Source organism: Numida meleagris, chromosome 1 (assembly GCF_002078875.1).
Source record: "Numida meleagris isolate 19003 breed g44 Domestic line chromosome 1, NumMel1.0, whole genome shotgun sequence".
Classification (NCBI taxonomy): domain Eukaryota; kingdom Metazoa; phylum Chordata; class Aves; order Galliformes; family Numididae; genus Numida; species Numida meleagris.
The window spans coordinates 167,719,486-167,731,716 of record NC_034409.1 but is presented as its reverse complement, the minus strand read 5'-3'; the positions used below and the strand labels follow the sequence as shown (position 1 = coordinate 167,731,716).

General features: G+C 44.3%; 1 protein-coding gene and 1 long non-coding RNA gene across 3 annotated transcripts in view; one reads left to right on the top strand and one right to left on the bottom strand.

Moving 5' to 3' along the window:
- RNASEH2B (ribonuclease H2 subunit B) overlaps window positions 1-3,949 on the bottom strand; it is a 39,596-nt gene extending 35,647 nt beyond the window's left edge. The window contains exons 1-2 of one of the 2 annotated variants that reach the window (XM_021376669.1): window positions 3,823-3,931; window positions 25-130 (exon numbers count right to left, since the gene is read on the bottom strand). Coding sequence is in view for 1 of the 2 variants with exons in the window: in XM_021376661.1 (XP_021232336.1) it covers window positions 3,823-3,886 (64 nt within the window). In the remaining variant the exon portion in view is untranslated. Of the gene's footprint in view, window positions 1-24; window positions 131-3,822 lie in introns of both variants that reach the window. The other variant, XM_021376661.1, reaches the window with a different exon arrangement.
- Window positions 4,095-8,015, top strand: LOC110387925. Its single transcript, XR_002432750.1, has 2 exons — window positions 4,095-4,403; window positions 5,849-8,015. It is a non-coding gene; the product is annotated as an uncharacterized LOC110387925 (long non-coding RNA).

Sequence of the window (12,231 nt, the reverse complement as noted above, 5' to 3'; positions counted from 1 at the left end):
CAACCAGGAAACTCAGATACCTACAAGCGAAGTCCATGTGGGTCCTTCAGTACTTATAAATACTTCAGTGTCTCTATCACGTCCCTCCAGTGCTTCAGATTTGTCTCCTTAACTATGGATGTCAACTGCCCTGAAAAAACCAAGTTCAGATGCAGATTTCCGGCCAAGCTAATAAAATCCCCTGGAACAAGGAGCACAGCAAAGAAAGACCCAGGCAGATCTGCACAGAGCCAGCTCAGGTCCATCAGGACTTATTAGTTCAGACACTGTTGAAAGCAGCTGTACTGCAAAGCTGGTTCTAGAAACAGCAGAGATGTGTTAACATGGCACAGCACTTGAAATAATAAACTGTATTAGTGCTGAGCAGAATCTGCTCTAGGCCAAATCTGGAGCCTGTACAGCCACGGCATACTTAATCTGCAACTGGAGAAACTGCCCAGAAAGTTGACTCTATTTTAAGCACAGCCCTACCTCTACATGCATGCCCAACTTTTCCATCCTCACCAAGTTTTACATCCTAATCACCTCACTCCATATGACCAATCCTTCCATCTAACCTTTTCCTGTTTGTTTATTGCCCTCTCTCTCTCTTGACGATTCACATCCTTAGAATCATAGAGTGGTTGAGGTTGGTAGGGGCCTTTAAGATCATCTGATTCCAACACCCCTGCTCTAGGCAGGGACACCTCCCTCTAGACCAGGTTGCTCAAAGCCCCATCCAGCCTGGCCTCGAATGCTTCTAGGGAGGGTGTATCCACAACCTCACTGGGCAACCTGTTCCAGTGTCTCACCACCCTCACAGTCAAGAATTTCTTCCTAATATCTAGTATAAATCTACCCTCTTCCAGTTTAAACCCATTTCCCCTTGTCCTGTCACCACATGCCCTTCTAAAAAGTCCCTCCCCAGCTTTCCTGTAGGCCCCCTTCAGGTACTGGAAGGCCGCTATAAACTCCCCCCCAAGAGCCTTCTCTTCTCCAAACTGAAGAGCCCCAGCTCTCTCAGCCTATTCTCATAGGGGAGGTGCTCCAGCCCTCTGATCATCTTCGTGGCCCTCCTCTGGACCTGCTCCAACAGCTCCATGTCCTTCTTGTGTTGGGGACCTCAGAATTGGACACAGTACTCCAAGTGGGGTCTCACAAGAGCAGAATAGAGGGGCAGAACCCATTTCACGACCTTTCTCTAAATGCTCATGATAAGGCTGCACACTGTCCAGCAGCACGCACACTTCAACAGCAACTGCTGAAGTCCAAATAAGAATCCCACCTTCCTTACACGTACAATCAGCAAGACTGCTCCGACACTTCTGCAGGGACAGATATATTCTGAGAATGCTGTAAAGAGTAAGAGACCTGAGTAACCCATGCCAGTGTTCAGAACTCCAGCCATATCTGTGCCTTGCTCTAGAAAGCTACTGAATGGTCAGACTGACTGAAAAGTGCTGACAGTTAAGAATGCAAGTTTCGGTTCTCAGTGCTTTAATTCTATATTTATGACAGACTTTATTCTTTTTTAGACTGCTATCTAGCCTCTTTGTGGATACAGTCATCATCTGTAGCCATACAGAAACTTTTAAGATGATACAATCAACTCAATGTGAATGATGTTTCCAAGCGGAAATGTTATTAAGTTGCACGGAAACGTTATTAAGTTGCATAGGATGATTTGCAATAACTTTGCAAGTTGTTCTACACAGATGGCTCTGGTGAGTAGTCCAAACTAACTTAAGTACCTGAAATCAGGGCCTTGGAAAGTGCCTTTATTGTGAGAAAACTTTTGGAGCTTCTTAAATAGCATTAAAGCGTGTCCTTCTTCTTCCTGCAAAATGAACTTGCTACTTACACCTTTTATACTGTTTGGAAATGTGTAACTCTAAAAAATGATAGACACCAACTTTAAGGATATCCTTACGTAAAAATTGTTAAAAACAACAAAAATCATGACATTTCTTTCATTTCAGCAGTCCTACTTTAGTGGAAAGCAAGCCTTATCAGCAGTGGTGTTCTGATATTATCAGCCGCAGCGATTTGTTAAAATCACTGTGTGCTCTGGGGTTCTAGTAAGGCTTAATAAACTTTCTTACAGGTCTGGAGCACTATATAAATTTTGACAGAGCTGCTCTGGCATAATTGGTAATACAAACTGTCTGGCTTTGTGGAAGTTACAAGCTCTGGCTCCAATCCTGCCAACACTTACCAAAGAATTTAACTTACTGCGCAGAACCCACTACTCATGCATAAGTTAAGCATATTTGTAAATATTTGCGCAGTATGGACATCTGTTGGCACAGCCAGTCATCTGATACAGGATTCAACTTAAATCCTAGTCTGCAGAGAAAGGAATTCCTCACTTACAACTTCCTTTCTTAGGCATCAAGTATGTCAGATACCAAAGGCTGGAACTGAAAAGCTACAACCAGAGGAAGAGAGGAATCAGTGAAACCACAACTGGCTCCATTGTTCTTGTAACTAGAGCAGCCCACCATTGAGAAATGCCTCAAGGCTAAAATCCTGCCTGGTTTCCAAGCCTTGCTGAACCAAACTAATGCTACACCTCCCCTCCAGGGGTGCCAATTAAAGCATTTCTCACATCGTCAGAGACACTTTCATGAAGCACATAAAAATACTCCCAACAGCTCTTCCTTGTTATCAGGTTTGGTTGAAATTAACAAAAGAGCACAAGAGTTTTGGGTCAGAGAAGAAAAAGGTACAGTACAAAGCTGGCTCACAACTGGGGAAGTTTCACTGCCTTAGGAAATCCAGCTAGTAAAAGGACACTTGGTGAAATGCTTCCTTGCCCTGTGTCTTGGAGAGTGAAATAGGACATGTTCAAATATCATGCTTAACACTAAAACCTTTTGTGGCTTGTGAAATGAAAGCCTTAAAATCTGATACCAGTCAGAAGTGAATGTGAAAGGGGAAAAACATCCATGCTTACTAAGTGCAAAGTGAGAGAATCTAAGACAGCCATGTTTACAGCCCATGTACAGTGCAGAGCTCCCACAGAATTGCTTGAGTTGGAAGGAAACTCTAAAGGCCATCTGGTCCAGCTCCCCTGCAATGAACAGGGACACCTACAGGGCGCTTGGAGCCCCGTCCAGCCTGACCTTGAGCGTCTCCAGGGACAGGGCATCCACCATCTCTGGGCCACCTGAGCCAGTGCCTCACCACCCTTACTGTAAAAAAGTTTTTCCTTATATCCGTGCTAAATCTTCCCCTCTTTTAGTTTGAAACCATTTCCCCGTGTCATGTCACAGCAGACCCTGCTAAAGTTTGTCCCCTTCCTCCTTACAGCCCCTTTAGGCACCGAGAGGCTGCTCTCAGCTCTCCTGAGAACAGCCCCAGCTCTCAGCCAGTCTTAGGACACATCCAGGCCTTCCTGCCCTGCTTCAGGAGCGCAGAGATCTCACTAACGACGACGATGAATGTTTCCCAGTGAGCTTGTTAATAAAACTGAGGCTTAGGGCGCTAACCTATTACCTCAATGAACAGATAAAATAAAAAACTGCCTAAAGGCGAAGCAGGCAGGGGGACGGTGCTGAGGCTCCATCAGAACGGTGACCCCTCCTCACCTCCTCTTTCCAAAACTCACAGCACTGCCTGCGAACTGGGACGGCCCTACCACCACAGGAAACAAAGCACTTCGGTGCAGTGCGGGACACGGGGGATCCTCTCAGGACTTCGTTTGGGGCTGTGTCACAGAACCAGGGCCGGCTGCGCTCCGCAAGGCACTCGCCTCCTGCCCAGCTCCGTCAGCGGGATAGGGCGGGCGAGCGAGCGGCGCTGCGGATGAGCCCGTCCCGCCTCGGGGCCCCGCGGCGTTACCTGGCGCTATGAGCACCCACTGGTCAGGGTGCTTGCCCGCGGGCCGCCGCTCCGCGCCGTGCATGCTCCTCCGCCCCCGCCAGCCGCTCCCGCCGCCGCTCCCGCCGCCGCTCCCGCCGCCTCCGCAACATGGCGGCGGGGGCGGGGCGGGGCAGAGAAGAAGCGGGAAAGGCGCCGCGCGCCCCTCCACACGCGCGCCGTAGGGCCCCGCGCGCCGCGGTAGGACGGCGCCACCCCGCGGGACGCAGGGGGTAAAGGGGGGAGCGGGCGGCGGCGGGGAGCTGCGGTAGCTGCGGCTGTACTGCATCGCCCGCTCTCTCCCCCCTCCTGCTTGAGGAGAATGGTACGAGCCGCTGCAGCCTGGGCGGAGGATGGCAGAGCGGCTCCGTCTCGTCCCGCCGTGCGGCTTTCGATCGCGGGGAGCTCTCTCGGCGCGTCCGGTGTGGCAGGCAGAGATGTCCTCTTCTTACCGCTGCGCCATCGCATGTTTTGCTTGTGGAGGGCGGTCGGGCGGCCGTGGCTGCCTCGTGCCTGCTGCCGTCGGCTTTGAAGGCTTTGTCTTACGGAGCCACAGCTCCTCAGTAAGTGGTGGACGTGGACCTAAAGGCAGAAATACAGGGACAGGGAGATCATGAAGGGACGGGAGCATCTAACGTGTGAGGAAAGAGCCTGGGGAAGAGACGGATCATGGGGGGAGCAAAGAAGGTTTGCACGAGGCACTTCTCAGTGGCACCTGCTGACAGGCACAGGCTGAAATACAGGAAATTCCATTTACACATACGAAAAATAAAGTTACTTTAGGGCTCTAGGTAGTTGAATGCTGGAGCAGGCTGTCCTGAGAGGTTGTTGATTCTCTGTTCACAGGGATTACAGAATCATAGAACCATTAAGATTGGAAAAGACCACCAAGATCATCTAGTCCAACCATCCCCACCATGCCCAGTAATCCATGTTCCTCAGTGCCACGTTGCCCTTTTCTTGAACACCTCCAGGGACGGTGACTCCACCACCTCCCTGGGCAGCCTGTGCCACTGCCTCACCACTCTGAGAAGAAATGTCTCCTAATATCCAACCTGAAGTTCCCCTGGTGCAATGTAAGGCCATTGCCTCTCATCCAATAGGTGTTACCAGTGAGAATAGGCTGACCCTCACCTTGCCACAACCTCCTTTCAGGCAGCTGTAGAGAGCAATAAGGTCTCCCCTGAGCCTCCTCCAGACCGATCTCAGTTCCCTCAGCCGCTCCTCGTAAGACTTGTGCTCCAGACCTGCACAGCTTTGTTGCCCTTCTCTGGACACGCTTCAGGGCCTCAATGTCTTTTTTGTAATGAGTAGCCCAAAACTGAACACAGCACTTGAGGTGCAGCCTCACCGGAGCTGAATACAGAGGGGCAATCACCTCCCTGCTCCTGCTGGCTGCACTATCTCTGATACAAGCCAGGATTCCATCGGCCTTCTTGGCCACCTGGGCACACTGCTGGCTCATCTTCTGCCAGCTGTCAACTGACATGTATTAAAGCCCAGACTGGACATGGCCCTGATTAAGCTGCTGTCATTGGCCCGGCTCTGAGCTGGCGTAGTGTGTCTCCAGAGGTGTATAATATCCTGGTAAATGTGTCCTATACTTACCAATAGTCCCAAGGAGACATAGTCACAAAGCAAGAGCCATGCATATGCATGCACGTACACGTGTACATAAACTTAATGTTACCAGCACAAGAACGGGCTGATGGCCACTGTCCCAGAGATTTAGAAGACAAACATTATATGTTATCAGAAGTATTAAAGTATACATATCAATTGTAAATCTCAGAGATATGAAACAAATATTAAAAACATACTGACATTTATGCCCCCAAACATAACAGAGCTAACCAAGGCCAACATATGCAAAACAGCTGAGTTGATGTAAGGCTGAAAAAAATAATTTCCTGAAGTTGGAGCATATACATTCATAACTCTGAGATTACACTAATCTAAATTTGTTTTATTTTAATTTTCCTGTTTTTTTTTTTTTCCTTGCCTGAAGTGGGGCAGGATATAAATGCCAAAGACCACACTACACCATGTGCTTTGAAGAAGTCCCTGCTGAAATCACAGGGCAGTTCTGCTTTCAAAGTGACTGCGAGTTGCCCTAGCATGTGCCTGGATTGCAACATTTTCTGATGGATCTTGTAAAACTCTCTTTGGTACTTGCTTTAACGAAGAGAGAAAGAGGCTCCCAACTGTCCCACTGTGACCCAAACAAGAGCACTGAGAGAGCAGAGCAGGATTGGTTGCTGCATTCAAAACCTTTCTAGGAGGAAAGCCTCCCATATGGAGAAAAGGTTCTCTGTAAATAACAGTAACAGCTTGACTTCCAGTCCTGAAAAGACAATGTGATGCATGGTAGGCTGTTGTACACTGCCAAGCTTCCTAAGGCACAAGAACAGGAACCCAGCTCTGCAAGCACCAGGTGCGGTGTCAAGGTCAAGCCCAGAGGCATCACCTGCAGTTGTTCCAGACATCCTGTTTCCTCCCTGACTGTAGTGTGTGCAGGACCTTGCATGATGGAAATGTTGTAGCAAACATCGCTGTACATTTGCAAAATTGAGTTGTCAAGCTCACATTTTCAAAGCACCAATCCATCCTAATTTAGACACCGGGTAAGCAAGCTCATTTTCAGAGGTGCTGAGTACCTAGCATCGGTTGAACTGAATGGACATTCCATATGTCCTATTCTTTTTTTGTTGTTGTTAAATTTGTATTTATGAGCATCTTCCACAATTTCTGGGTGCATATTGGCTTTCAGATCTATAATGCTTTTTTTTTTCTTTTTTATTAAGGAACTTCCACTTACTAATGCTTTTCTCAGGTACTTCAAAATGCCCCAAACTGAAATTCTTGAATGGGCCTGAATAATGTTTTAAAATGACATCAGTTTGGAATAAAAATAATACAGTAATTTATACATATTAAATATTTAAAACTTTCTGTTGTTACTCATGCACATTTGAGATATGCTATCTGTCTTTTTAAACAATGATATACTATATCATTATAAATAAAAGATATACTAATTTGGGATTTCTGTCAGGAGCTGATGGTACTAAAATCTTATTTGCTTAAGGACTAAATATTTTCCTTCCAGGCTTGCCAACACTTTAAAACCTTCCTGATACCTCCTAGGGAAAAAAAAAAAAAAGCCTCCGTTTAAAACACTGGACTTCTCTGAACTGCTGTGGTGATATCATTGTAAACATTCAAATCTTAATTTTACACACATGAGTATTCTCATTTGGGTCCATATGACTCATCACTACAGAAAGCTAAATGCATGCAATATGGGACTGCATCCTATCGGAGGACAATCATTTTACACATTTCTGAGCCATTTGGTATGGATTCAAACCTCACCTGCATGTTGTCCATTCATTCAGTTTTGCAAGGGCTGCTTCCAATAATCCAAATGTCTGTGCAAATGCAAGCATTCCTTTTTGCCAAACAAAAATTACTTTCTGCTGCCAAGGAAATGCTACCTTTGTCCACCTTCAGCTGTGGAATTTATCCCTTCCTCCTCTGCTACTCGAAGTGAAGCAACTTTTAAATTTTACTTGGAGCAAGAATTGAACCAAAGTTTAGAAAGAAGCGTGATTCATTAAGTCAAGGCTGCTTAAAAGAGAAATGTTTCCGCTTATGATTATGTTTCATTTTAGAATTTTTCAACGCACAAATTACAATTACGGCCAAATTTATCTATTTTATTCTTCAGTGGTCCAAACATTTACATGTGAAGCTTTAAATCCATTGATATACAGGTTTAAGGGTCAGCTGTATATATGGAACAATGCTACATTTCATCAGAGTAAAAGCCCACTTGATACATGTAACTTTAGCTGATGCACCAAAATATAAAAATAATTAGGATTCATTTTATGTTATATAGTATGAAATACTGTTCTTGTTACGTGTCAAATTATTGTTTTGTTTTGTTTTGCTCAAAACAAATGCTCCTGGCATTGAAACAAGCTTTTTTCTTTCTTCTTATTTTTCTTCCTATTAGACAAGAATCACACTCCTTCATTCTTGTGACTAATGCTGGATACACAGAAAAGCCGAAACAACAGATAAATATAAAAACTGAAAAGGCTAATAAAATTGTATAAGGAAACATGAATCATGCTTCATTGCACATTAAAATAAGCTCATTTAAATGACAAACGGTATATTCTTAGCATACTTGAACAGAGCATAAACCGGTGATGAAGTATCTGTGTTTTAACCCACCAAAACAAATCACAGTCCTTTCTCATTATATGACCAAAAGTACTCTCTGATGTGACCAAAACGCAACATCCGTCATACTCAGTTCAGGTAATGGGATCATCTCATCACACATGCGATGGGATCATCTTGTCACACACACAAAGTCTCATTCTGTGACAGGAAGAATTGCCATTTTGGTCACATGAAACACCTGTGCTGGCAAATACAAGGAAAAATATCCAGGTGTGCAGTCTTCTTGTCCACCAGAATAAGTTTGCTTGCCTCAGAAAATGATCACCCTATCTCAGTCTTTTTGAATTCAAGAATACTGGAGAGCTGGTTAATTCCCACTCTTAAATCCTTGTGACCTCAGAAGGTTTTTCTGCAACTCAAAAGAACACATAGAGCCCTAAAACAGAGATGGCATGGCCTGAAAGAACATGCACTGTAATATAAACATTATAAATCTACAAAGCTCTCAAAGCAATGTTTGAATTTGTAACTGAAGTACCAAATCATTTTTCAAGCTGAAAAATAATTATTTTAAGTACTTCTTCAGGACAGTATTCATCTAAACATCTATGGGATTCACACTGTCAGACTTTAGACATCTATGCTAGAAATGCCTACCTCCAGGCTGATCATTTAGAGTCCTTTTCTAGTTAAAAGAAATGAACAAAATAGCATTCATATGAGGTACTTTGTAAGTTTATCTCTACTTTAGCCCATCTGTCTGGGGGCAGAAATCCAAACAGTAGATACTTCAGAACAGCAGGTAATCATAGAATCATAGAATGGCTTAGGTTGGAAGTCCCTTTAAGATCATCGAGCTCCAACCTTCCTGCTGTGGGCAGGGCTGCTACCCACCAGCTCAGGCTGCCCAGGGCCCCATCCAACCTGGTCTTGAATGCCTCTGGGGGTGGGGCACCCACAGCTTCATTGGGCAACATGTGCCAATGCCTCACCATCTTCGGGGTAAAGAATTTTTTTCCTGACAAGTTATCCAATTTTCCCGTTTCAGTTTAAAGCCATTCCCCCTTGTCCTACCACTTATCAGATCAGGTAAAAAGTCGGTTCCTCTCCTGTTTATACACTCCCTTCAAGTACTGGAAGGCCACAATGAGATCTCCCTGCAGCCTTCTCCAAGCTGAACAAACTCAACTCCCTCAACCTTTCTTCTCAGGAGAGGTGCTCCAGCCCTCTGATCATCTTCCTGTTCCTTCTCTGGACCCACTCCAACAGCTCTGCATCTTTCTTGTGCTGGGGGGCCCTGGTGTGGATGCAGTACTCCAGGTGGGGCCTGATGAGGGCAGAGTGGAGGGAACAATCACATCCCTCTCTAAGCTGGCCAGACGTTGTATTAAAATAATACCACAGTGCACATCAAATAGCATAAAGTAGTAAGTGGTTTTTGTTTGTTTTTTTTTGATTGATTGATTGACTGTTTTAAAGAATTTAACACTATTCATTTTCAGAGAAAAAATTTAATTTAGACAAGGAGGGAGCTCAGAGTCAGCTCATTACCCTCTAGGCTAGAGTTTTACATGTGAAGACCAAGCTCTAAATCTATATTGTGCTGCTCTGAAAACTTAAAGCATTTTCAACTCCAAAAAAAAAACAAGATCAGAAGATCAGAAAGTGCTTTTTCATGTGTCAGCATCATAATCCATGTACATCTTAAGTAACATGGTTGGGAAGTTTGATGAAGGAAGGTACTGAATAGACTGAGGAGACCAGAATTTAACATTTCTTATGTAAAAGCATTATTGACTACAAGAAAAATAAAACTCACATAGTTGTGTAAACAATAGTTTTCAGTTTCAAATAGTGGTAGAAGTACAATAAATTGATGGAATGAAATGATTGCTGATTATTTGGATGAAATTGTTTTTGAGGATATCAGATGACAGTTATGTGAGTGAATGGGGCATGTTTGCAACTCCCGCTCATGCTAATGGGGATATTTGAATCAATGGAAGAATAGAACAGTGAACTGTTTGAAGACATTGTGAAGAATTGCCACTATACTACTCACGCAGTATATGAGATCAGTTGGGTATTAGAAAGCCACAAGTTACCACAAAACATTTTTGCAAATAATACAGTTGAACCACCATTATACTTACTCAAAGCAAAATAGCAGTATTATTTAAGCCTTTGAAACCATTTATTTTTGATTTGAAATCTTTGGGTACATTCTTTTCTATTGTACACTAATTTATTTGTGATTATCCATTTGTTGCTCTCCTATGCAATTGATGGGAAAAAGGTACCCCAGGTCAGCAACAGTATTTTACATAAGATTACAAAAATAATAATAAAAAAATCAAAAACACAACAAACCACCAAACATTTTTTCTTTTTTTTTTTTCTAGAGACTCAGTTATGCTATTGCTTAATTGTGACACTCAAAGGAGAGTATTTTTTCCCCATACTTTCTGAACAGTCTGATTCTATTTCACTTGTTGTCTCTATCTTTTTAAAATGTTGCAATAATGAAAAACCTGATGTAAATCAAAAAGCTCTTCCATGCCTGAAATGCTATGTTTTCCTTATACACCTCCGCAGGAGGATTTACTTTTCATCATTTTGACAACTGAGATAGCATATGTGGAACAGGTGATCCCAGCTAACAAAGCAGGTTTGTCATGATAGTCTGCAGGGCAGGAGAGGAAGGATTTAAGAATTACATAACAGAAATTAGCACTGAGCCTTTCAGGTGCTTCAAAGCCAGTTCAGAGCTATGTATTTTGGAGAATTAAGGGGAGATGTTTTATTTCAAATGGATTAACTCAAAGAAGTAATTTGTGTAATGGAACATTAGACTCTGGTCACTATCCATGGGTATCAAAAATTCCAGTACAGTTGTAGTGAAAAGAAGCATCAATGGAGTTGCTTGAGAATGTAGAGGCTATCATTGCATTGTATTTAAGCAGTTTCTCTTCTCTACTAATGGAAGCAAGTACTTTTTTTACAAGAAGTTCTACAAGAAGTTTGTTAGGATAAGGGTGGTGAGGCACTGGCACAGGTTGCCCAGAGAGGTGGTGGATGCCCCATCCCTGGACATACCCAAGGTCAGGCTGGATGGAGCTCTGAGCACCTGATGGAGCTGTAGGTGTTGTCACTGCAGGAGAGTTGGGCCAGGTGACCCTTAAGTGTCCCTGCCAACTCAAATGATTCTGTGATTCTATGAAGTGGGACACATCCTAAGCCTACAGAGAGTCTAGAACAGATAGTGTTGATTAAAACATATAATCCAATGTATGCTACTTTTGTAGGAGAATAATTACAAGAGGAAAATTCATTTTAGTGTATTTGAGGAAATATATTCCACACTTCCTCTGTTTCTGTGTTTCACTGTTTCTCTGTTTCACTTTGGTTATTACAAGCTGAGATACCAACACCCACAGAAAGTGCATTAAAAATTTAGTACAGATTATTCTATGGTGGTGCAGTTATTTACTCAAGGCAGGTCATACACTTCTTTGTCTATAAACTTCAAAAACTTTCGACATATCTCTGCAGATCTCTACAAGGGGAGCGTACGGGTTTCAGCCAAAACAGTGATAATAGCACACCGAGGATTGGTTGCAGCAGAGTGGGGGCAGCACTCCCAGGTCGGTGGTGGGGCCGGAGCCGCCGCCATGACGGGCAGCAGCAGGGGCGGGGCGGGGCCGGGCCGGGAAAGAGTGCTTTGCGCGGGGGCTGTTCCGTACCACGTGACGTCACGCAGACTACATAAAGCAGTGGGCAGGGCACCGAGAGCAAACAGTGCTTGGAAGCCTTGAGGGTGAGTCCTTGTGCTGCAGGTGGGGGGAATTGGGTGGCTATGGTTGTTACAGAGTATTCGTTAGTTAGGGGGGAGAAACTCTGTTACAGCGATGGATACTGTTGCCATAAGGTTTCGGTTTCTGTATTCTTCGTCTGTCTTGGTAGGTGCTTTTCAGCTCAACCAAGTACTGTTTTGTTCCCAGTTCTTCCCCTGATGCCACGTGGGGGGGACTGAGCAAGAAAATGAGCAGCGCTCAGCACATGCAGTGCAGCACCATAGATAGGAGGGACCCCAGAGAGGCTAAACAGCCTGCTATTTATTTATTATAGCTCCCCTTTAGATACTGACAGGGAGTCAACAACTCAAAATCGTCAGGTGGAGCAGGCCTGCATACC